The sequence below is a fragment of the Typopeltis vanoorti genome, chromosome 10 (genome assembly GCF_054136105.1).
Source record: "Typopeltis vanoorti isolate ZY-2024b chromosome 10, IOZ_Tvanoo_1.0, whole genome shotgun sequence".
In the NCBI taxonomy this organism is placed as follows: Eukaryota; Metazoa; Arthropoda; class Arachnida; order Uropygi; family Thelyphonidae; genus Typopeltis; species Typopeltis vanoorti.
The window spans coordinates 47,440,072-47,467,415 of record NC_143558.1 but is presented as its reverse complement, the minus strand read 5'-3'; the positions used below and the strand labels follow the sequence as shown (position 1 = coordinate 47,467,415).

The 27,344-nt window shown below is 34.9% G+C and overlaps 1 protein-coding gene across 1 annotated transcript in view; it reads left to right on the top strand.

The window, feature by feature from the left end:
* The window catches only part of kst (spectrin beta chain, non-erythrocytic 5 kst), a 687,893-nt gene extending 660,549 nt beyond the window's left edge, over positions 1 to 27,344 (top strand). Inside the window, exons 78-80 of the mRNA XM_090398802.1 lie at positions 3,090 to 3,227; positions 11,290 to 11,345; positions 26,655 to 27,344. Coding sequence (XP_090254928.1) covers positions 3,090 to 3,227; positions 11,290 to 11,345; positions 26,655 to 26,888 — 428 coding nt within the window. The 3' untranslated portion in view covers positions 26,889 to 27,344. The remainder of the gene's footprint in view (positions 1 to 3,089; positions 3,228 to 11,289; positions 11,346 to 26,654) is intronic.

The following is a 27,344-nucleotide window of genomic DNA, read 5'->3' as shown; positions in this document are numbered from 1 at the left end:
AATTCAAGCTTAATCTGTGTGGATGGGGTGTTATTGAGCTAAAAGCTCTAGTCATGGCTGGGTAACGGCAATAGCCGAGCCTCAGTTAAAACTTCATTGGCTACAGCATTGCCATTTGTTACCCTGGATATCCTAAAAAGGACTTTTTCTTAATATATCCAACTACTTTACAAAGCCATTATGCACATGTAGCAATCATTAATGCAATGCTAAGATTTCACTATTTTCTACCATGCTGGAAAGAGGCTGACATGATCTTAATCCTGAAGCCAGAGAAATCAAAGTGGCTCCTTCAGAACTACTGTTCAATTAGCCTGCTCTCCTACTTAGGAAAGATTGCTGAATGAGTGATACAGAAAAGATTTCAAAAAATCATGAGGGAAAAAAACTCATATTCGATAAGTAGTTTGGCTTCCACAAGAATCACTCCACTGTACAACAAATTAGTGTGGGATACAACTGGAAACAGCACACTAGTGCCATCTTTCTTGACATTGCATATTCAACAAGGTTTTGCATAGAGGACTACTCGATAAACTAATTGACATCAAACTCTCATTAGGCCTGACGAGCTTTATCGGTTCCTATCTGGAATATTGGAAGCTTTGTGTGAAACTACAGGGAATCAGATCATCTGAATGCAGGAGTTTCCCAGAGTTCCCTACTGTCACCTTTGCTCTTTGTCATCTATATGGCTGACGTCCACCACACAGCCACCACAACAGTGACTCTATACACTGACGAAACTGCACTACTGGCCCAATCCTTAAGGCTGAGACTGGTAACCAAAAAGCCATAGACCGTTATCCCAGAATTAGAACTTTGGTTAGGAGACGGCACATCAATGTCAACACAGACAAAAGTGTCGCTGTCATCTTCACAAGGAAACAGGCACACCCTGAAGGCAATCATGCTTGACACTCTCATCCCCTGGCAGTCAGTCGCCAACTACATAGGGATACAGCTAGACAAAGGACTCTACTTTTCATTCCATATAGATTATGCCTGCTCAAAACGTAAACAAATAAATAGGACAATTTTACCCATTATTGAATTGATGTAGTTGGCCAGGCACAGAAATCAAGCTACTCCTATACAAATAATGAAACAATAATGAAACCTATACTGATATATGGATCACCAATCTGGGGGACACATGGCAGACTCAAACTCAAAAAAATACAAATCATACAAAACAAGTACATCTGCATGGTGTTCAATGCTCCGTGGTTCATGGGGAATGCAAAGCTTCATCAAGAAGCCAATATTCCAGATACTGCAACCTCCTTATGCAAAATGGCCCAAACATTTTTGCAAATGCAGCCATCCACTCTAACCCCATTAAGCTGCCAGGCAGTGGACTATGACAAACACATCTTCAAGACACATGAAGAAATGTGCTGCTAATCAGCCCACAGTGGGCAAGCCAGACTCACTAAACAAACTTAATTTGCATTTTTTCTTTCAGAAACCGATAAAGGAATAAAGAACCAAAGATTGAGTCCATTCTGTGAGAAGTGTTAACTATTAACCGTAACCTTGCTATATCTTCAGAGTCCCATTAATGGCAGGCTTGCTTTCTCTGTAGTAGAGTGGTTCAGCTCAGCTCAGTGGTAGGTTTTGCCTTTGCTGAGTTTCCTCTCCTGAAGTGATACAAGTCAGGAGTGATCCTTTCAGGTCACTCAGTGAGATTAGAGTATTCTTGTACATCACTCAGAGTTTTTGGATATGTGATTGCTCCCCCCCCCCCTTGCACTTTAATAGAACCTCAATAAAGGTCAAAACCAGTCTGGGTAGAGGGTAGTGGTCCTCCCTTAATGCATAACATTATGCATTTCTAGAAGAAAAAAAAAATTGTGTTTTGCATTATGGAATACTAAGGCAATAATGTAAAGTTATCAGCCTCTGTATACAAGTAGCCTAATCTTGAAGATATGTCATGCACAAACTTTGTTTGCTTATACTTGGATAAAGGATTAAACAAGAATATAATTTCTTGGCAAGTTTAATTTAAGGAAGTATTAAGCTGCTGATATTTCACTTGATTCAAAACTGCATCCCTGGAGTACATCAACCTTTCAGAAGCCACAAGACACTACATTCAAGTAACTAGGAAACAGTTCAAAATGATATTGGAAATAGTTAAAAGTCTGCTTACTAGGACTTCAGCTCTTGTAATGTAGTGCCTCGTTTTCTGACATATGCTTTTATGCGCTGAGAAAATGGATTTGAATTCAGTAAAATATCAACAGCTTAATAAGTTCATAGCTTATTTTGTCCTTATATGGTGCTTTGAGATAATATCATTAAAAAAAACAGCAACCAATTAAAATTGGTTTGAACATTGTCTTATAAACCAATTTTAATTTATAGATCTGTGTGTTGGGTTAGAAATAAAACAGTTCATCAGAAGACTAGAGATCACAGACATTAGAATTCTGACAAAAAGAATTGAAATATCAGTTCTTGCTAACACTTTGTCAGACCATTTTTGTGAATATTATTATGATAAATCAATTGATAATTCAATTTTAAGTTATGTAGATTCATTAACTTATTTAGAAGAAATAATAATAATAAAAAAACAAAATAAATTTTTGTAATAATCCCGACATACCAAATCACATGGGAGAACTAGCATCTACAGTGGTTGAATAATTTATCAAATTATTAGATAATAAAAATGAAAAGCATGGTTCTTTTGTGTATTTTAAGTTTGGATACAACTTCAATTATAATGCACAGTTATGACTACAAACTGATCCTTGAGATATTAGAGCAGCTAGATGAGTAAACTGTCACTTATGAATAATGAACTTAATCATATTACCTATATTATGTAAATAATATAGATAATTTGATTAAGGTGTTCATAATGTGTTTTAAATATCTTTAAAACACATTATGAACCCACATTTTTACAGACAAATGTTTATGTTTGCTCATATTCCAAATGGTATGTATTGAGCATAATGAATATATTTTAATTTGGAACTTTGCTGCATGTGTTCAGTCTGCATTTCTTTTTTTTCTTTTTTTGTTTTGTTTTTGTTGGCTTGGCTGTATGTTATATTTTGTTGCATCCTCAGATATCCCATCATCCCCCAACACTGTCCCACCACCCCTCCCACACAATCCACCACCTCCTAATGCAATAAGGGCTCCAGTTCATGAAGATTCAGATGAAGGGTGGCATGTATCATCTGATGGAGAGCATGACAGGCATGGTGAGTAATGCGCTGCTTTGATATCACTGCTAAAATTGTAAAGTTGCTTGCTTTTTGTGTATATTTTGACTGTCTTTGCACCGAACCTTTAAATCTGGTCATCAATTGCACTGATTGAACGATTCTTGTACTGTTTCAGTTAATAACTTTATTAATTTAACATTTTACTTAACATTTCAACCATTATGCTAAACAGGTAAGACAACAATACAAAGTATGTATTGTTTTCTTAAAGAAAAAAGTGCATAACCACATACCTAGTTGACCAACACCTAGCGATTAAAAATAAAACTTCAAAACTAGTAAAGCAAAAATACAGTTGAGATATATGATGAATTAGCACACCTTGAATTGAAGCTGTAATGCTTTATACAATAGGGATCTGAAGTCCTGTACAGGATAATGAGTATGAATAGTCAGTGAAGCATCTGAATATATTTAGCTTCTAATGCATGACCTCCCACACAATAGGTTATCTAAAGGCCTGTATAGTATCATGAGTATGACTAGTCAATGAAGCATCTCTGTATATACTAGAATATATTTAGCTTCTATTTTTATCCAATGCATTGGATAAACAGGCGATATTCTTTCAATTTGAGAGGAGGAAGGAATAAAAGGCATGAGTTCTTTGCATGTATGCAAAGAACTCTTGCCTTTGAAACACATCACAGGATTTATTATTATTATTTTCTCAGGCATCTCCTTGAAGACAAAGACTCATCATGGGAGGTCTACACTACCCATTATTCACACAATACTTATTGCACTTCTGTTTGAACTTATTCATCAATAAATTGCTCATGATCAACTCTGATAACCTCATTCCACCCATTCACCACTCTCCATGCAAAAATAAAATAAAAAATCTAGTACTCATGTCCTTGCTATATCTTTACACAATTTCAGGGGTGATGGTGACCCCTTGTTCTCTCCCTGTCATGTATAGAATTTTTTTTTTTCTATTTTAATCCCATAAATACCCACAAAACTTCAATCTATTCTCATAAGGAGCATTACAGACCTATCATGGAATGACCATATCAACATCACTTTCATCCTATCTTCAGGAAGGACTGAGCAGAAAAGAAATAAACACTGCTTGGGGACTGACAAAGAGATACTTAACAACATGAATATGTGAATGTATTCCAAAGGTCAAAAGACTGAATAAGGTAGGTGAAATTTGAAGAAGGCACTTTGGAGACAGCACAAGATGAATAATTGTAAAGGTTGGTCGATTGGTAGAGTTTCTGCTACTAATGGCTCTCGCAAAAAGTTAAGCAAGTTTGAGCACGGTTAGTAGTTAGAAGGGAATCAATCGTTCGATGCTGTTGGCACACTCTCCCTCGATGATTATTTTGACTCCCTGGAGGTATTACATAATAATAATAATAATCAATTGCATGAAGAGTATAAAGAGCAGGCAAGAAGAGTGACTCGGTAAGGACAGCAAAAGTGCAGTACGAGCAGAAATTAGCAAATTTTCTTGATATGTGGCAGGTAGAAAGAAGAACAATTAGTAACTGCTGCGGATGACATAGTCAAGGTTTATTGAGCAGTTCATCACAATGTTTCATCCACATGTGAAATCAGAAGCTGAAGTGTAGAGAATGAAATGAGAGAAGACTTACTGGTGAGCGAGAAAGAAGTATATGAAGAGTCAACTAAGCTAGAAGTCTTTAAGACAGAACTTATGATATATCACCATGATTTAAAGGAATGTTCCAGAGAGTTGTCAAACAGGTAGGCCAGGCTGATGCTAAGAGTCTTGCAACAGCACAAGTCCCAAAAGGAGTGAAAGGAAGGTAAAATTGTTCCACTTCACAAAGATGGTGATAAGGTTACAACTTATAGGCCAATCTGTATATCTGGAGTTGTAGTTAAAGTATTGGAGAGGTTGGTGAGAGCTAGGATACAAAACTGGATTGAAGTGAAGCATTATTCTCTGTGCTTGGGTTTGTTAAAGGGAGGTTGTGTTTTACCAACTTGCTTATGCACTATAACAAGGTGACGAATGTATTAGACAAGTGATATGCATATATAGGGGTATACTTAGCTTTTGCAAAGGCTTTTGATAGATTGCCACACTACAAGCTGGTAACTAAACTGATGCAGATGGGATTAGATGATAGATAGTGAGTTGGACAGGCAACTGGCTCTCAGATAGATATTAGCAAGTTGTGTATAAGAGTGCAGTATCCTTGAAGAGTAATATTGCTAGTGGTGTGCCTAAGGGTTTTGGGACTGTTGTTATTTAACAATATTAGGATGGGTTTAACTGGTGATGCACAACTGTTTTGTAGATTATTCAAAAGTGTAGAGAGTGAGGAGGAATCAAGCAGATTTAAGTGGATAACAGTATGGAACTGTCATTTCAGTGTTGCAAAGTGTCGGATTCTGAAATTTGGTAGGCAACAATGGGATACAAAGCATACACTTGGTGGGGAAATTTTTGAGGAAGTTAAGGAGCCATGTGACCTTGTAGTGGTGGTGGACAAGGATCTGAAATTCAGAGGTCATACATATTACACAAGTTCTGCACAATAATCCATATGAGGGCTTGATCAGACCTCATAGATTATTGTGCACAGATTTGGTACCCTGATTTTCATGGTGATAAGGATATACTGGAAAGGATCCAGACACAATAGCAAACTGCACAGGATTTTGATATTTCACTGTAGTAAGCTACATACACAATCTAGGCTCCATGTACACCAGATGTAATTTTCAGGAAACCACTGTATCTATGTTTCATTAACTATCTGTGATACTAGGGGACACCACACCTATCTGATACCTATTTTGATTGTTATCAATCATTTGCATATAAATCACACAAAAATGCTACATCATTACTTATTATGGTAATAATACTCTGATGATTATTTATTGTGGTATCATTACATATTATGCTAATACAGGGTAGACTATTATGATTATCAGAATATACAATTACCATAATTTACAAGACAGGCTGTAAATTGAAGCTGTATCATCCTTGTATTAAAAAACAATCTTTTAATTGAGTGTGATAATTCATTAGGTCTCTCAATTGTACCTTTTCTTTTGTAATCACTAGATGCCAGCCAAATATGTCAGTTACGGTTTATTTTTTTTACCTTGTATCTCTAATCTACAATCATATACTGCTTTTGAAGAAAACCACGATAATGGTTGAAATGTTACCTTCTCAGAAATGGTGCAAGTCCTTAAATCAAATACTATGAACTGTTAACCATTTATTCTTCACCAGTGTAGTCATCAAATAAATGTGTGTATGATAATGCTTTGGGACTAGTAGTCATATTATTAGTACTAAAAATAATAAAACAGTGATTGCTAGATTAATGAATTTTTGTCTTGGTTTTGAGAAAATAAGATGTTTTCACTGTGCATTAGCACCATCCTTAGTAAATACATTAAGAAACACAAATCTTATTTGTGTTTCTTAATGTATTTACTAAGAGAAATGACTTAAATGCTTGCTGAAATAAAAGATGCCTGCTGAAATAAAACTAAGTGGCTTGTTGTGATAAAAGGACCTTCCTGATGAGTCTTTGACTCCATGAGTCTTGGGGTAATAATAATAATAATAATATCACAAGCCACTTACATAATTTTATTTCAGCAGACATTTCTGTTACTGTATACAATGGTGGTTTTTGAACTCTCAAAACTTTGTGCAAGTGACACTTGATCAGATTAGGTACATAGTACAAGATGTAATATCCTATTTTCTACATTTTTATGTGGAAAATATGTATGTTTTCTTGAAGGGATTTGAACCCATTTGATCTTTTCTTGTGGGGACCATTTAAAGGCTTGTTAATGAATCATGACCTTGAGTAAGTTAAAAAAAAATTGTTAAAGTAGTTTTAAAAAATTACAGGATAATGTAAAATTATAAAAACAATTATAAAATATAACCATGTTATAACGATAAGTAGAGATATTCTGTAATCATAAAATTGTTTAAGCCAACAGAGAACTTGCTTGCTCTCAACACTCCCTCAATATTCACAAATTTTCTCTCAAAATTACTTCAGTATTGTTTGATTATGATTTGGGACTGCATTTACTTTTCAGGTATAATGTACTAATGTTTTTTTAAGTTTCACTAACTAGACAACTGTTTTGAATCTATATGCCACATATATATAACTTTCACTGTTTTTGAAAAACTGCAGTTTAAAAATAAATAAAAATTAAATAGCATTTTGAAGCCTTTAGCCTGGCATTAGAAGGGCAGAATCTTATTCATTTTTAGTTAAATACCAAGCAAGATGCCTTCAGCAGCTGAAGGTGGTTCTGAATTTACTGTTTACTCACTAGTTTCATAGCAAACTTAGAGCTGTTTATATACATTTCATATAGGAAGGCTGTTGGGTTTTTATATATCACTTCCTTCCCCCCCCCATACACACACACACACGAGGTGGCAGAACCTATAGCACATTAGGGCTGTGTATAAGGGTGTAGGGAGGGTTGAGAAAGAAAAAGCCTATTGACATTTTCCTTGAAAAGTAGAAGTGGTTATTATTGGGAAACACTTTGTAAAGAATGCTATTTCAGGGAACAGAAGCAGATGGAATAAAAGAGGAAGAGAAGAAGCAGGTTCAGTGGTTTGCAATTGGACTGTGAATGGATGTTGGACAGATGCTGTTTGCATTTTAACATTATAGTCCAGTGAAAAGTGGAGAAATGATGAATGGTACAGAGCTGAAACAGTCTGAGATATTGGTTGTTATTGAGAGAGAGATGCATCATTCTGTTAACTGTCATCTTCCTCCGAACAGCAAGAATTTTTAGGGAGGTTTTTGGTGTGCCACTCCAAACATGTGAACAGATTTCGGATTGGTACAGCATCAGTAACTAGATGGGTGAAAAGTAGCATCTAGAATAGAAAAGGATGGTTTTGCAATCAGACTCTAGCATTTTTTGAGGCTAAGAAAGTTACTGATGTGTTGTGTTTATGGAAAAGAAAGGCAATCACATCAGTAACATTAGCATGGAGGTATATGTGAGTCAAAGAAGAGATCTGATCTGAAATTTGTGTATTATTGGAGGTAAAGGTTGGTAAGCTGAGATCACTTTTATTTTTATGAGGGGGAGTGGAACAAAATGCAAACTGCATTTTGGTAGCAGTGAAGATGACTAGGTTATTCTCACCCATTGGTATGGAGATAAGTATTTAGGATTGCAGATGATCTTGAAGCTTGGGATGTTTGCACACTGCAGGGTTTATCAAATGAGTAAGAGGAACAGAATTCTGTCATTGACAAAACAGTGGGTAGGTTTATGGTTATAGAGGGTCATTTGCGTATAGAAGACATTAGGCAGATGATAGAACAGAACTCTGAGCTACTCATGCATTAGTGGCAAAGCTCAAAGAGAATAAAGTTATCTTCTTCTATAGGTTGAAAATTGTAAATATTAGAGAGAGAAAAGCAAAAGAATATGAAATAACCTATGTACAAGAAATTTTCTGGTCTTCATGGTATCATCCCAATTGTACTCAAAGCTGTGCTCCAGAACTAACATCTGTCCTTAAAGAACATTTGAAAGCAAGTCTATATTCAGCTCATACCAAAAAAGAGATAAAAATTTGCTGTCAAACTACCAACTCATTGCACCATGACACACAGCAGTTGACCAGAAAAAAAGCTGGCTACTCAGTTATAGAAGGTAGACCAAATAATGTTAATTTACTGAGCATGTGTCCAGGTGGTAGTTGATGTAGTTTAAGAGACCCACTGGAGATCTAGAGTGGCAGAATCAATATTAGTAGGCATTGATTAATCAGTGTCCTCAAGATAGTAGAGAAGTTGGATTATTGATGAACCCCATTTTGTAGAGGACTGGCTTGAGTGCAATGAGTTGGTAGTTTGACAGCAAACTTTTATCTCTTTTTTTGGTATGGGTTAAATATAGACTTGCTTTCAAATGTTCTGATAGGACAGCTTTGAGTATAATTGGGACGATACCATGAAGACCAGAAAATTTCTTGTACATAGGTTATTTCTAGTAGCAAGGCTTATACGTTGGTCATGCATAACTGGTAATTAGCTTACGGAATTAACAACGCATATAAATGTATTGTTAATTCTATGGTACCCACCATAGAATTCATTGGAAGAAAACTAAATAATACACTGCAGCAAGTTTAAGTACGAAAGATTATTCAAGGAATCATCAGCAGCTCTAAAAAACGTTCCAATCCTCAACAAATTTGGGTGCATGAAACTACCCCAAATTTGGGAGACCTACATTATGAGAACTTCAGCCCAATGGCCAAGACAACCAAATTAGCCCACCAGAGGGCTTTAGGAACCATATTAGTTTCTTGCTCTCTTCCTCATTTGCTTTTGTTAGTGCCTGCGTGCACATACCATATTTTTATGTTCATTAAGATGGCAATGTGACATTGCCGAAATATAGAAGTTATTCATTAAAGTTGCCTTTAATTAATATACTTTATATACGTTGTTAATTCCCAGATAGGTTATTTCATATTCTTTTGCTTTTCTCTCTCTCTAATATTTAAAATCCTCAACCTATAGAGAAGATAATAAATAACTTTATTATCTTTAGTCTTTGTTCTGCAATTGAGGTTGAAAAGACATCTGTAGAATCTCCACTTCATACATTCATGACAAATCAACGGGTTCTTACTTTCTATAAATCTACATATCACTTTCCAATCCATTCACGAGATAGCTTCCTTTCTGCATTTTTTTGAAGACCAACTTGATCTTCTGTTCATGATGGAGCATCTCTAGAGTACAGTTAGATAAATGATTTTCTCCAAACAATCCTTTGGTTGGAGAAAATCTGATGTAAATTTTCTTGTTGCTGATGCAAAAAACATTCTTCTGAAATAAAACGATTTTTTTTTTTTTAACAAAGGGTAAATTAGCAGGTCTAAATACAGAGGGGAAAGTGGAATTATTCTCCTGGAATTATTCATGTTTTCATCCTGCACACACACACAGTGAAGCCCAACAAGATATCAGGGCATATAATGTGTGTCCACTACAGGTTGTCTGAGTGCAGGGTATTGGATAGTCAATGGTTAAGGGACTGAGATCTGTGTACTTGGAGGTACACAGATAGATAGATAGGACCTGAATTAGAGACTGGAAGACTAGAATAATGAAAAAGATGAGTTAGTCTTATCTGGAAGGAGAAAAAAAAATAGGAGAACCTAGATTAGGGAATGCATATCAAAATCTGAGACAAAAAAGGTGCATAGATATGGGTTAACTTGAGGAGTATATGACTAGCAGATTCCTACCCCTTAAATCCCATGTAGAAGTCTATCAGGTATCTTGTTTGTGTGGTCTGTCTATTATGATCAAACTGTGAGCTCAACTTAGAATCATTTAAAAGAACATCAAGATTATAAGATACCAAATCTGATCAGTCATTTCATGCTTAGCATGTAATTTCTTCCAGTCACAGGTTTCTTTGGAGGATAACTAAAAATCCTTAAAAGTTAGTTTTTCTAGTTACTATCACAAATGTCTAAAGAATACTATGCTCATCAAACGAAACCTAAATACGAATGGCCATCTCAAAATTTCTCCAGTTTTGGGAAGTAGTCTTGTTAAGTATGCCAAATAATTACATGTTAGTGTTTTTATGTATAATTGCTTGCATACTTTACTTCTGCTGATTCTAACGGTACAGCTCTTAAATAAGGGGAAGGAGGGGGGAGGGAAGAGATTTTTTTTCCAACCTTTCTTAATGTATTTGAATACTCTTAACTGTGGCCAAAACGTTTGTCATATCCCATTTTCCTAATCTGGTTACTTAAATATAGAACAGTAATAGCTATATACATTTCTTTTTTTTAACACAAAAATACATGCTAAAGGTTGGAATCAAAGTGATTTTTTGTGGTCTAAGCTAGATTTATATTAATCCACGGATTTTGTTTCAAGTTTTTTGTTAGTTGATTCCTCTTTATTAAAACAAATTTTTATTAATAATTATTAAACTTATTATTGGATTAGTGTTCATTTCTTAAAATAGTTTTGCTTATTAAAACTTTTAGGAATATATCGGAGGAAGGAGTCCATGGGAAATGATGTGGATGGCAAGTATCGACAAGTAAGCTTTTTTTTTTTATTATAATTAATGCTTTTTAATGCTAAATTTTAATATTTCATGTTATTGATCAATATATCATTGTCTGCTTAGAATTTAAATAAATGCTGTATCTTTATTTTGCTAACAGAAAGAAAAGTATCTATTACTGCTGCTGCTTTTTCCTTCAGTGCAATTTAAGCCTCTTTCTTAACACTATAAATTTGTGCTTACAAAATATAATTTTCTGCTGGCTGGTTGACTAAGTGGTCAGTATATCCACTTTCCAATGAATAGGCTGTGTCCCACCATGGTTACAAATGTTTTGTGAATGTTTTTAGGTGACAGATGAATTTTATCATCCTATGTTAGACTAAGCCCTTATTGAGAGGGATGGGGGCAGGGAGAGAATGGACATAAGCTGAAACCAGAAGTATTGCATTTTCTAATTTACCAACATACTCTTCTAGTTTTCTTTTTTTAGTCTTCTTACTCTCCACAATACCAATTTTGTCCATGTGGTATTTCTGTAATTCATCTGCTGGTTCCACATCTTTTCCAGTGATTGAAGTTAGACACTATCTTCAATTATGTTGAGGATGTGTCAGTAGCTGACTTTTCACTGTTCACCTTGGTTGCCAGATGAAAATAATGGGATCTTTATGACCAGGTAATAGTCCAGTCAGCATGGTATCTGATTATGTTGTAGCATTATCATAATATAATGCATAATTTCAGCCATTACAGAATACAGTTTGGTTAGCTAAGTCATAATAGAGAGAGTATTGTGAGAATTGGATCTTGGCTCAGAAGGTCTACTCATCTAGACTCAAACCTTCAGCAGCTCTACAAGTACTATGTGGGAAAAACTCTAAAAGACTGTTGATGAATTTGTGCTGGTTTGAAAAATGCCCCTAGTCTGAACAATGACTGCATACTTTGATCAATGTTTTGACAAGCTCTCCCATTTATTTCACTCAACAAAGTGGGCTTTCCTCAATTCCTGTTATTTGTTTATTTTAAAACACACTAGCAAGCTGTCTAGTACTGACATTTGTTAACTTTTGTTGTTCCAATTAATTTTCAACTCCAAATTTGCTTAATATTACTGTACTGCTAATTCTGTTACCTTAAATCAGTGTTTCTCAAAGTGTGGTGCGCAAAAAGTCTTCAGAGGGTACATGGCAATTTTCGACTATGCATCATTAACACATGGAATCATTATTAAGAAAAAAATAATTATTTTAAATGTATATATTTCTCAATAAATTATATATTGTGTATGAATTCTCCTACTTGAATTGCATTGCGAGTTACTGTCGCCATGACGTTCATGTCCTGGCGATAGTAACTCGCTCCCTGCAGTAAACAACATGCCCTCCCCAACAGCGTCACTATACTGAAGATGCAAGAAAAACAAGTAGTTTTATTATATCACTGAATAAGGTACAGAGACATTTGTAGTCTGTGTAATATATATCTCAACAAATAGTGCAATTAGAGACAACTAGGATAAAAACAGCACTAACTAATGAATCACATCTCCCCTCCAACAGAAACTGCTGTATAGACTGAAGCAAAACCATATGTTGCCAGTGCAACATATGGTTTTGCTTGACACCACCCCGTCATGAACGTGTTAAAACTAAGAAATATATAGTGAATGTGTTTCAGATATATGGAATTCGGTTGAAGAGAATTAGCATTTCAACTCAACTATTGGCTTGTCTTTGATTCGCATGGTCTTTTGTTAATATTGCACCAATCATATGCACTTCATAGCTGCTCTATCTCTACTGGCCTACCATTGGTGTCTGTTTCACATTCTGCTTTTACTTCTCATTAGTCATTTGTGAAGTAAATTATCTGGTAATTTTTGTTTGAAATAATGGGAAAGAAGATGAAGTATTTGGGTAGATGACTTTGATGATGCATACAAGGAAACTGTTCTCGATGCCAAAAGTAGCGATAGCAAATAGGAGCTTCTTGGTAAGTCACACCAGTTTCAGTTCTTTTCTGAAAACTTTAGTTTCTGAAATCCCTGCATATATCTCGCACCACAATTTTTTAGCTTTAATTTTGGGAAAAAAGTGCGAGTTATATTCGAGTAAATATAGTAATTTTTTTAGCTTTCAAATTCTTAAGTATGGATCATTGGTTAAAGACTGGATTTATAAAACACACAAAAGAAAGCAATATAGCAAATACAAGTAGCTGTAAGCAACAAGAAAACATTGATATTGTATCTGGATCAAATGAAATTGATAAGGGTGTGTCGTCTGACATCTCTAGAGAACCAACTAGGAAGAAGATGAAAAATCTTCATAAGTATGATATGAATTACTCGAAATGTGAATTTACATGGAAGGAAAATGAAGAGGAACCTATTCCAAATTTTGTTTTATTAAAAATAAATCATATTTTTTGTTTACATGAGCATATAAATTCAGATAAAATCGATGTTTACAATGAAATGTACTTTATTATTATTATTTTGGTAAGGGGATACTTGGTAATAATGAAAATTTAAGAAGGGGTATGCGAATATCTGAAGTTTGAGAAACACTGCCTTAAACGAATGCTTATTTTTGTAAGTTGTTTTATTAAATATTTATTTTAATTTACTTGTAAATTCATTTTTGAAGCTACAGTATATTGGCAATGGAATTATATTGATTATAAAACATCCATTGGAGCTAGAGACTTATTTAAGGAACTAATAATAATTATTTGGTAGTTTAAGGATCAAAGCTACATAACCTTTCAGGAATGCATAGAACCAACTAGGGCTTCTGACCTAATATCCACTCCTCACCTTCATGTGATGCATCCATTAGTAGGTATCTTCTAGATGCTGAATGAATTAAGATAAGCTGGCAATTTAGGACTTGGCTGATGAAGTTGTATTCTGTATTGGTTTAAACCAATAAATGCAATAGCATAACAGCTGGGGCATTGTGTGATTAAATAAAATCCCTTGTTTTCTTAAGGGAACCAGGTTGCACAGTAAAAAGTGAGCTACTGGAACAAATTCAACATCAGCACAATTGAAGACAGGCACTGTCGACATAAGAAGCATTAACAGAAAAGAAGAAAAAAAATTCCACGTGGCCATAATTGGTGTTACTGAGATTCCTGAGCAGCGACAGCTCAACAACAAACATGGAGACAAACTGGTTGATGAGCAGACAATGTTTGTTTTGCATTATGGGATATTAAGGCAATTAATGTGAAGTCATTAGCCTCTATATATACAAGTAGCCTAGTTATCGAGATACTTCACATGCAAATTTTGTTTTCATATACATGAAGAATAAACAAGAATATAATTTCTTGCCAAATTTAATTTAATTTCAAATAGAGTTATATGGACAAATTTCAAAATAGTGAATTGAACAATTAAATTTACTTGTCTATGATCCCACAGAAGGTTCTTCTAAGGAAGAAGTGGACAAATCAATTTTTTGAGAAGGCTGCTGAAACAAAGAAAAGCTTCTAATTGTTGGAAATCTGAACAGTTGGGAAAGAAATGAATTCCAAGTGTACAGAAATGTTTTAGGAAAAAATGGAGAAAGAACAATGCTGATAACAATGACAAATGCCTTCTGGATTTCTGTTCAGAACACAAACTAGTCATCACTAACACCATATGTCAACATGCCTTCTCTCATCGTGCACAAATTCACTTGGAGAAAAGACACAAGAAAGAAAAAAAAGTCTTCTTCACTACATTGTTGATATTTTCGCTCTGGCTTAGGATACAAGAGTATAGTGGAGATTTGAAATTGGATGTGATCATCACTTAGTTTTAAGCAGGATAAAAATAAATATCATATTGAAAAGAAAAATATGTCAAGTAGAGCAGCTTTTACTGATGAACTGTAGACTCAATATACAAAGATTATTCCAAAAAAAATTGCGAATTTGAAAACAAGAACCAAACCTTGGAGATTCAGTGGCAAATTCTGAAGAAAACATTAATTGATTCAGTCATAATGGCATGTGGTGGCATCCACCATGGAGGTGTGATTTTTCTATCCTTGCAGAATCACAGCTCTGTGATGGATACAAAAAGAAGCAGTGCTAGAAAGAAGAAAGCATATTGAAAGTTACTACAGAGAAAAATGTAAGATAGCTAAGTTATGTGTAAAAGCAAACTAAACAAAACTATGGGAACACTTTGGTAGGAATATATAAATAAAATATCAAGAAGCTGGTAAAATGTTTTGGGGGCAGTTGAAAGGAATCAAAGATGATAAAGGTGGCATGAAAACTGAAAGTAAAGATATCAAACTATGAAAATAGGTAGAAACATGGAAACCTTCAACCACATTCAGAATGTTTTACTTGTATAGAACAAATACAATGTTACAGATAATTAGGCACAGTTTTAATCAAGATCACAAATTAAATATGGAAATAAGTAACACAATAAGCATAGGTAGTATGATAAGAATGCAACTGAATAAATTATTATTAGTATTATTATCTGAGACCTCTGGGAAATCAAGGACTCATCAAGGGTATGATGTATTATAATATAACACATCACCCAAACCAAGGTATGCAAACTCATTCACACTAGATATGCTCACAACCTCAACAGGCAAACCACTCACTGCTCTGTGAGAGAAAAATCTAGCTCTTACCCCTTTCTTAACTGTGAACAAACTCAACTTCCATGGATGCCCCTGTGTTCTCTCCCTGCCTTCCATATAACAAAAAATTTCATCAGGCAATATCCCATAACATTCATTCAGAAGTTTATAGACCTCTATCATATCACTCTCTTTTTCCTGTTAACCAGAGACCACATACACTACATTCCATAATCCTGACATAATCTTTCTAAATCTTTTCATCCTTTCTACAGAGAAACTTTTATCCTCTCCAAACCCAAGAGACCAAATCTGCATGTAGTAGAAACCACAGCCTTGTAAAGAGGCAAAATGATATCCTTATCCTTATATATCAAGATTTGTTTCAACATTGCAACTTTTGCTGTGACCACTGAACTTCAAATTCCTATCCACTGTAATGCAAAGATCTCAAGTCTCATCAGTTTCTTGAGCATAACATAACATAATATGCTGTTAGAAATCTCATTGTGCTGATGTGTATAACTGTACACTTACTAACGTTGAACTGATGGTCATTACCATTTGTCCAAATTTCCTGCCTATACAAATCGTTCTGTAAGTGCTGTATATTAGTAGCATACCTGCTTGCCTTGCCTATCTTTGCATCATCAGCAAACATTTGAACATCTCCTCTTAGAGCATTCCTAATGTCGTCATCATCATCAAATTCCTGCCATGTACCCTCAAGGAGTGTACAGGATACAATAGTACTACATGAAAAATTTACATCATTACTAACTTCCCATCTACAATTTTCCTCCAAATCAGTCTGTTACCTGTCAAGATTACAACATTATCAGATCTTATATTTCTATCTTCTAAAGCACTTTTTACTGTATCAATCCACCTATATCTTAGTCTTCCTCTGGATCTTTTTCCTGCCATCCTGGCAGAGAACATTTGTTTTGCTAATATTTCCTCTCCCATTCTGTTTAAGTGGCCCTACCACCTGAGATTAGCTCTGCTAACGCATTCCTGGATGCTGACAATGTCAAGTTCTTTCCTAATATCCTCGTTTTTAATGATGATGCCATCTGTGCATGCCAGTAATCTTTCTAAGCACTCATATCTGCAGTCTCTAGTCTTTTGTTTTGCTTCTGACCCAGCTCTCAGATCCGTTAAAATTAGTTTGAACACTGTCTTGTATACAGCTAATTTAGTGTTTAATTAATTTCTCTCTTATTCCATATAAATTTATTCAGTTGACTTCCTACCATATCAGCTTTGTTGATTCTGTTGTCTATTTCCATATTTAATTTACCATCTTCACTAAAATTTGTGCTGAAGTAGCTGAAATGTTTTACTTTCTAGAGGTTCTCCATTCACAATGCAGTTGATATTTTCAATGGTTCTGCCTATTTTCATTGTCTTTGTCTTGTTATTGCTGACCTTCATACCATATCTGTTACAACAGTTATTGAATTTAGTCAGGAAATCTTGCAGACTTCTAGCTGATTTATTTAGAAGTATAACATCATCCACATATGGTATGAAGCAAAGACCTGAGATTAACATCTCCAATTTTGATATCAGGTTTAATACCATTTTCCTTCATAATGTGATCCATATAGATAATGAATAACAGAGGGGATAATGTACATCCTTGTCTGACACCAGATTTCACATTAAACCATCTTCTTGTACTTCCTTCAATTCTAACTGCTGACTTACAACTCAAATAAAGACTAAGTATTGCTTAATATAATGCCCCATTGACACCATATAACTGTAGCGTATATTGAATAGCTTCTCTCTCTCTTGGTACCATGTCATATGCCTTTTCCAGATCTACAAAACTTAAATACAGATCTTTGTTATATTCCCATGATTTCTCAACTATTTGTCATAAAGTGAAGACCTGATCCTGACAGCCTTTATTTGGCATGAATCCAGCTTGTTCTTCACTGAATATGTAGGGCAGCCACTGTAAGAATTTTATACTCCCATACTTGAGCATTTCTGGTCGAATATCATCTACTCCTGCTGCCTTTCCACATTTGGTTGATTTTTTCTATTTCAAGTATGGATATGTATTCCTGACTGCATGCCTGTTGAGTGTTTTTTACCACTTTTTGGCCCGAGCTATGTAGACGATTTGAGAATAAACGCTATGCATTGCATACAATCTATGACTGAACATCTGCAATGATTGCTAATTCATAAGTAGTATAGAAATAGAAGACACACAACATAAATTTAAAAAAAAAAAAAAAAAAGTTTTAATGAGAAAAAGATTTCTGGAAAATTTTCTAGTCTTTTTTTTCCCCTTTTTCTTTGAGGAGGCAGCCCCCCCCCATCTGGGTGCATCACTTGTGCTATCACTGCTTGTTTCATTTAGCAATTTTTCGAAGTCCACATACTTCAAGGATATCTTTTTCTCCTATTTTAATGTCACCTTTATCATCTCTAAATCCTTTTACAGCACTTTTTTCCCTCAATTTCTGAGCTTCTTCAACAATCTCCAGAATATCTTGCCACCTGCATATTTATTTTCTATGTTCTTACCACAGTCTTCCCATGAGTTTTGTTTTGCTAGTTTTACACGGTGTTTAGCTTTCTTACATTTGTCTCTGTATTCTCTAAGAGCACAAGCTGACTTATTTGACAGGAACTTCTGATATGCTTTTTTCTTTTCCTTCACTACCTCTTTAACTTCTTGTGTCCACCATGGATTTTTCTGATTTTTCTATCCTTACAGACAACCTCACCATATGCCTCTCTGGCTGAATCAATCAGTGTTTTATTCAGGGCTCGCCACTGAATCTCCAAGGTTTGGTTCCTGTTCTCAAACTCTTTCATTTTTTCTTGAATAATGTTTGTGTATTTTAGTCTACAATTCAAATCTGAGAGCTGCTCAACTTTTATTCACTTTTAAAACTTTCTTATATGTTCTTTTCAATATGAAATTCAATTATATCCTGCTCAAGACTAAATAATGATCACTTCCAATTTCAAATCCTCTGTACACTCTGGTGTCCTGAACCAGAGAGAAAACATCACTATCAACAATAACATAGTCAATGAGACTTTTCTAATTCCTTACCTCTTCTCTCCATGTGAATTTGTGCACATTTTTATGTTGGAACATTGTGTTATTAATAACCAGTCCATGTTCTGAGCAGAATTCCAGCAGGTATTTGCTGTTATTATTAGCCTTTGCTCTTTTCTCCAAATTTTGCCAAAATATTTTTGTATATCTGACAGTAATTTCCTACTCTGATTCCCAACAAGGACCAACTTTTCCTTTTTTCATTGTGTGAGCTGCTTTCTCTAAAGCCTCAAAACGTTCCTCCACTTCTACCTTCGTAGAACCTTCTGTGAGACCATAGGTACAAATAAGTCTTATTGTTCAGTTCCCCATTTTTATTTGCCCACATCATTCTACTTGATATTGCCTACCATTCAAGAAGATTAGCCTCGTATTTAGTGTTCAATACTATAGCTACTCCTTCTTTTCCTTGATTGTCATTGCCTGAATATAACATTTTATATTTATTGCTCAGAAAGATGATCTCACCAGTTTTTGTCTTTTTTTTGTTTCAGTTACCCCTATTATGTCGATCTGGTACTAATCCAATTCCTCAGCTAGCTCCATTTCTTTGCTATTCATGTACTTCGTATGTTGATAGTACCAATCTTGAACTCTGGTGATGTTGAGTTGGGGTGTGTTTCAGAATTTGTTCCAGTAGCTGACTTTTCACTGTTCATCCTGGTTCCCTGGCGAAAAAACAATGGAGGTCTTGTTTAACCAAGTAACACCCCAGCCAGCATGAAATTCTGTCATGTTGTACCATCATTTTATATTTTGGTTTAAGCCAATAAGAATATAGTTTGGTCAGCTAAATCCCAAATTGCCAGCTCACCCTTGTTCATTCAGTATCCAGGTAGATACCTAACAGGGTGCACCACAAAAAGGTGAGGATTGGACATTAGGTCAGAAGCCCTGGTCAGTTCTCCTCATTCCTGTAAAAGTTATGTGGAGATCTCCTCTCAGTTATACAGCTTTGACCCTTAAGTATGACATCCCTCCTAATGTCATTAATGTAGAAATTGAACAATAGTGGTCCAAGGACTGATCCCTGGTGTACATTACTGGTCAACTTAAATCTGACTGATTCACACCTAACCTTATACACCTTTTTGATATTTGTCTGTCAACCATCCACTTATGGGTTTATATTCTTCAGTTTATGCAACAGCCTTTTATGTAGTAACTTATCAAACTTTAAATTAAAGATGCCAAGAAATTATATTCTTAGTTTCATTCTTTATCCAAGTGTAAGCAAAATAAGTTGGGACATGAAGTATCTTCACGACTGGGCTATTTGTATATAGGGGCTAATGACTTCACATTAATTGCCTTAGTATTCATAATGCAAGGCACATATCCTTACGAACATGTATAATGTTCATAAGGATATGGCCCTTACCATTATGGGAAGGGCCACTACACAGATTGGTTTCAACTGGTAATGCAGAAGTCATATATTTCCAATACACAAGTAGTCAAAAGGTATCACACCCTATTAATGGTGTGATACCTGGATTGCAGATAGATGTTGAAAGTACTTCAACCTTGGTATCTCTTCTGGATGTGGCTCCCCCCCTGATGAGACCTTAATAAAGATCGAAACTAGTCTGGATGGTGGCCCTTCTCATAATGCATAGCATTGTACATGTCCATAAGAATATGTGCCTTGCATTATGGGATACTAAGGCATTTGATGCGAAGTCATTAGTCCCTATAATATACTAAGTAGCCCACTGTTGTGAAGAAACTTCACATGCGAACTTTGTTTGCTTACACTTGGATAAAAGATGAAATCAAGAATCTAATTTCTTGGTATCTTTAATTTATAGTATAACCAAGTGAAAAAAAACTTTCAATATGAAATGCCTTGTCAAAATCCCACAGTATCATGGTGTATTCTTTATCCAACTCAGTGGCGTCACTGTTATGAAATATGAGCAAACTGCTAAAACATCATCTCCTTTTAACGAATCCATGTTCCCTGCAGAGTATAGCTTGGTTGTCAACACATTTCTGTATGTGAGATCTTACCAACTTCTCCAAATTTATATGAAATAACAGAGAAATTAGTCAAAACACTAAACTATCTATATACAAGACAGTTTTCAAACCAGTTTTAATACTGTGGCTCTGAGAATTAGGTTGGAAACACAGTTGATCAAATACTGGATGCCACAGATATAGAATTCTGAGAAAATTAAGAGAGTGACCAGATGGCATCAATAGCAGAATAATATTAAAGATATTGAGATTAAGAAGCAACTTGACATTGTCAATATTCAAGTTGCATTCATGTGACAATGTCAATTGTCAAATATTGACAATGTTTTCCTAACCTTTCCTCTCCTAGTTAACAAATGGAAGAGGAAAGGAAGAGGTAATTTGACCATGATAATAAGAAAAAGATCCAGAGGAAGACCAAGATCTGGGTGAAATGATGCAGTCAGGAGTGCTTTGGAAGTCAGGAATAAGATTGACAGTATTGGAAAGTAATACTGACAACTGATAGACTAATTGGGACCAATATTGTTGACAGGACTTGAGTAATAATGTAAATTTAATCACGTAATTTAATTTAGTACTGTCATAGTATCTTGTACATATCAGTAAAATGATAATGGTGATAGCTAATTTAGGATCAGAAAAGCTCTGGAGATAATTTCTAATGGGAAAAAAAAAATTATATGTTAGAATTACTGTTAGCTTTAGGAATTAGATATAATTGTCTATTATTTTTATGGCTAATATAGCCTACTTTCTTTTAAAAATAATAGTTTATTTTAGAGGAGTAGCATGGGAATTTTTCCAGAAATAATACATATAATTATCATTTTTACCCAAGACAAATGTTCTGTTTTCAGACTTTTAAAATTAGTTTTAGATTTAACTTCTTTGCAACTGCAAAGAAGTTGCAAGTGTATAAGTAGAAAAATTATTTATATCAATTCTAGATAATTTAGTGATGCAGGTGTTACATTTTATGTAATTAGATTTGTTTTGATGGGCAAATGGCAATACAGCAAGAAATTTAGAGCATATTTGGAGCAAAAAATCACACTAGATTTTTTGCATGGCATCATGTAAAATGCTTACATGATTTATGAGTAGATGGAAGAGATTTAATGCAATAATTCAATCACGTTAAGAGGGGAATAGAAATTATTTAGATCATCCTATTTGTATTTAAAAAAAAAATGGGGGAGGGATCCCAACCAGAAGGCACCAGCATGAATTTATATGTGAGCTTCATAAAGGGACACTGATATTACTTGGATTATTCATCAACTATTCAGAGTTTTAGCAATGTTACATATTAGGAGGTTGGTTATCATGCAAATCACTATATCTTATCTTGTCTCTGGATGATCAAGGAATACTTAAAATTCTGAATACTGTAATGTTCTGCATAACTTCAGAATAATGGCTTTTAGTTAGTTAGTTACTGAAAGTTATTTTCAAATTCTGGTATACAATTTGTTATGAAGAAAATTTCTATTATATTATAACATAGGTATTTTAATGATAAGTTAACAGTACTCCATTTATTAGTAAATTAAGAATGTTGCTGATGCATTTTGCTCATTACAATCAAATTGGGTATAAAAGAATAAGTCATGTTTCTGTTAGATTTTTAAAACAAATAAATTTTCCAACTAGCTGGGCTAATGTAATTTGAAAATGGTAGATACAGTTTTAATTTCAATACTGCTTTTCAGCAGTACTGAAGGTGAAAAGGATTTCGTTGCTACAGGCCAACTTTCTGCATACATTCATCTCGAAGAGAATACTAGTTTTAATAATGCTTAAACTTCTAGGAAGAGTGCATATTAGAACTATGAAGCATGCCTTCTGCTTGAAATATATATTATCTCTGGAAAATTTTATGAACTGCAGAGTACTCAGTCATTTTTTATAAGATATCTAAATGTCTTATTTTTATTCCTAAGTCAGTTTTCCATGTTGCATGATCTATATAATCTGTCATTGAAAGCATGATGAGATGTTGATGACTAACATTCCTTTAGATAAAAATTTTAAATATCTGATATTTTGATTGCATCATTTTTTCCCTTGATTGTTGCTTGGTAATATGTTGTGTCAGTTCAATTATTTTTGGTTGAAGAGGAATATGAACTTGGTCTTATAATTTCACAGAGAGAAATCTAGTGATGGGTATGGCTATGAAATAAATTGCAATAGTTATATAATAGGACCTTAGTGATCCAGCTAATGTTACAGCATTATGGTATTTTAGTGAAAAACAGTATTCAGATATACCTCTAAAAGCTATGACAAAGCTGTCATTGAAGATTGAAGCAGACTGTTATTAAATTTGAATCTCCATGGAGTCAAAACACTTACTGCATGAGTTTTTACACCTAGCTGCTACATTATCTACCACATTACACTCTAAATTCATTTGCTAACTGTGCACTCACAGCCCTCTCTACCATGGCATTCCATATTATTACTTTTCCATGAAAAAAACATATTCTACCTCCCTTTCTTACCACACTCTTATGCAACTCTTTCTTCTTATCTCTTTTTTTTTTTTGTCCTTTGGAAAATTCCAACAGTATCTGTTTGATAAGCTGTGCTCAGTAATTTGTCTTAATCATATTACCTTTTGTTAATTGCTTTTAAATTCTTTCTAGTAGTTCCATATACAATTGGATTTCTCTGAAATCCAATTGTATATGGAACTACTATTTGTCATTCTTTCTCACTGTGAAAGGAATTCTCTTTCATGTGGGAAAATAATAATACACAGATTAAACAGTAGTGAACAAAAATGTTTTCATGATATTCCATGTATTGCTTTCCTCCTTACAAAACTCTGATATTTATGAGATACAGTCTCCACTCCACCCAAGGCTGTAAATATTATCTATTAAAAAAATAAAATAAAACTGAATGTGAAAATTAGAATAGTTCCATAAGCTGAGAAGAATTATGGAAAAGAAACTTAGGGAAATGGATTCTGTCCAAATAGACATTCTCGGGATCATATTTTACTTTAAGAGAAATAGTCAAGGTAGTTTATTTTTGGAATTACAGCTGAAATAACTGATATTGCAAGGAACAATGTATTATACACCTTCAGTCCAAAAAGAAACCAAACTTTTGGAGAATAGAAGACACTAATGGTACCACCTGTTGTATCTTTTTGTTGTTGAAAGCAGCAACATTCATTATGTTCACCTCAACTGTTTATGACATTTGTTTCATTAGAAGCTGAGTTATAGTGCCAAGAGTGACAGTGTGTTTTGACGAACGGTTGGAAAATGAGTTTTGAACAGAGGACTGCGATTTACTTTTGTGTTAAACTTAGTAAAAGTTTTACCAAAATGCATACGGTGATGAATGCTCATCCCATACTCAAGTTTACGAGTGGTTTAAGCGATTTCAAAGTGGTCGTGAGATGCTTGAGGACAACGAAAAGCCAGGTCGTGGACTGAGCGAAGTTAACATCCCAAAAGTGCGCGATTTCATCAAAGAAAACCCGAAATTGTCCTAGATTGATTGAAGATGAATTGAGGATTCCAAAATCAACTGTGCACAAAATTTTGACCAAGAGTTTGGGCCTTCGTAAATTGAATTTGCGTTTTGTTCCCCGCAAGTTGACCGACAACCAAAAAATGTATTGAATTGAACAATGCAAGGACTTCATTAAAACCGATCGTTAGTGGTGACGAAACGTGGTGTTTTGAGTATGAGCCCGAAACAAAGCGCCAAAGTGCTGAGTGGAGACCACTAGAAGAGGGGCATCTGAAAAAAAGTCACTTGGAGAAGAAGTCAAAAGTAAAGACAATGCTGATTTGTTTCTATGATTCCAAGGGTATTATCCACAAAAAATTTGTTCCGCCTGGCCAAACGGTCAATGGTGAGTTTTATCTCGAAGTTTTGAAGCGATTGATAGTGAGAATTCGTCGCTTACGGCATGAATATCGTGATGCAGGCAGCTGGTCACTTTTTGCACAATAATGCACCATCTCATCGTTCGAATTATGAGACAGTTTTTGAGCATAAACCAAGTTTGTGTGTTGGATTACTCGCCATATTCACCTGATTTAGCACCCTGTGACTTCTTTGTCTTCTCTCAACTTCATTTGCTGAAATTATGAGACAGTTTTTGAGCATAAACCAAGTTTGTGTGTTGGATTACTCGCCATATTCACCTGATTTAGCACCCTGTGACTTCTTTGTCTTCTCTCAACTTCATTTGCTGATGAAAGGAAAACAACCATTGAAAACGTTCAAGCAGAGTAACCACGACCCTCAACAGTATCCCAAAAATGATATAAAAAACCTCATTTAACGAATTAATTGACTATCAAATACTGTATCGAAGCTGAAGGAGAGTATATTGATTGAAATAAATGATTTGAATAATTATAATTGGCTTGTTTTTATTTTCTATCAAAAGTTTGGTTTCTTTTTGGACAGAGGGTGTATCTGTTAATGCTGTTCTTTTTGAGTTGGTTTATTTGTGCAGTAAAGTTTGGTAGATCTGGAAAAGGTACATGAATACATTTTCTCTATAACACACTGCTTGGAAAGAAGTCAACAGACCCCCCCGGGGAAGGTTGCATCATACCATGTAACGAGTCATGTTTGTAGCCAGTATAAGTTGGAGAATTATGATGCTCCCAAGTTAGTGCCTGTGTTCATGTGAAATGGCTGCTAGAAGGAAACTGATGGAGTTTGAAAGAGTCATTGTGATAGGATGCCATTTTATAGGCCTATCTGTTTGGCAAATTGTTGACAAATTAAGCCATACTGACATGCAAGTGCTACCTTGCATGTCAGTATGGTAGCACCTTATGGTCACATTTGGCGGGTCTTCCCGCCAAATGTGACCATAAGGTGCTACGAAGGATAATATGTAAAAACTGCCATTGTTGGCTGACACAGTGAATGACAAGTCCTGGGCATCAACTAGAACACAAATCTGAAAAAAATAAAAAATTCAGAACCAAGGCTCACAACATGGGTTTCCATGCAAGCCCCACATTACCTACAGAGCATGTAGTGGGATACAGAAGCTTGAGAAAAACTATTTTGGAGCAACAAATCATGCTAATCACACTACTGAGCAGATGGACGGGCATGGGTGTGGCAGATTCCCAATGAACATCTCTTACCAGAATGCATAAACCCCAACTATGAAATTCAGAGGTGGTGGTGTTGATGGTATGGTCCCATTTTTCCTGGTTTGACCTTGGACTTCTGTTTGTGATGCTACAAACATTAAACTCCGTGAGTTATCTGAACATTCTGGACAATGCAATGCTTCCTATGGAACTGACCATTGTCTCTTTCAGTAACACAATAAGGCTGCTGCTGTAACTGCATGGTTATAGCATGCAAATCTGGGATCTCATTTTATGCCTGCAGGAAGAATGGTCCAAAATTTCCATTGATCAATATCATATGTCCCATAAAATCGCTGCAGTTATTACAGCAAAAGGAGGCATCTTATTAGGGTCGATGCTATGGCTGTTTGTTCCTCACACAACTGTATCCATTGGCTTCTTTCCAAGCAGTGTGTGTGTGTGTGTATATTTGAAAATTGAAATACACTTTATTTAAAGAATAATCATTACATTATCTTGAACCCATTTGACATAATGAGTTTTTTTTTGGTTCTTTACTTTCCAGACCTATCCTGGTTTTGATACATCACTTCCTGCTCGTCACCTTTCTCTTCCTTATAATGCTGCTCCTCCTACAAGTGGGCATGTTATCCATCACTATCCTACCATAGATGCACGGACAACACGAGCAACTTCATCAGAAGGGTCATCTGAAGGAGAGCATACTCATAATGAAAAGAAATCAGAAAGAAAAGACAGAAAGAAAGGCGGCGTGTTAGGCATTTTTAGGAAAAAGTAGCATTTCGATTCATTCACAGTTACTGGAAAAGTAGTGCCTGTTTTATTGTACATATATAGTTTACTTTCATAAAAACGGATATTAAAGCTTGGATGCATGTGTATATGTGAAGTGACTCAACGCATAAAGACAAGAGATTCTATTTTTGTATGTGTGTGTATTATCTGTACAGATATGTGTATATATACATACACACACACATCTCAGAATATGAAGTACTGTTATTTCCTAAAAGTAGGACACTGCACTAGTGTTGATAGTGTTGACTTTTTTAGGTTGTAAGCCTGCAGGAAATGAAATGATAATACAAAAACTTTACCATCTTTGTGACTAATTAACATATGTTTTGTGTAACTACTTACCGGTAAGTTATGAAAATATTTTTTCAGTAAAAGCCAAGGCTTGGTCTATGTACAGAATTAAGTTTTCAGTAAAAACATGGATACATAATTTACA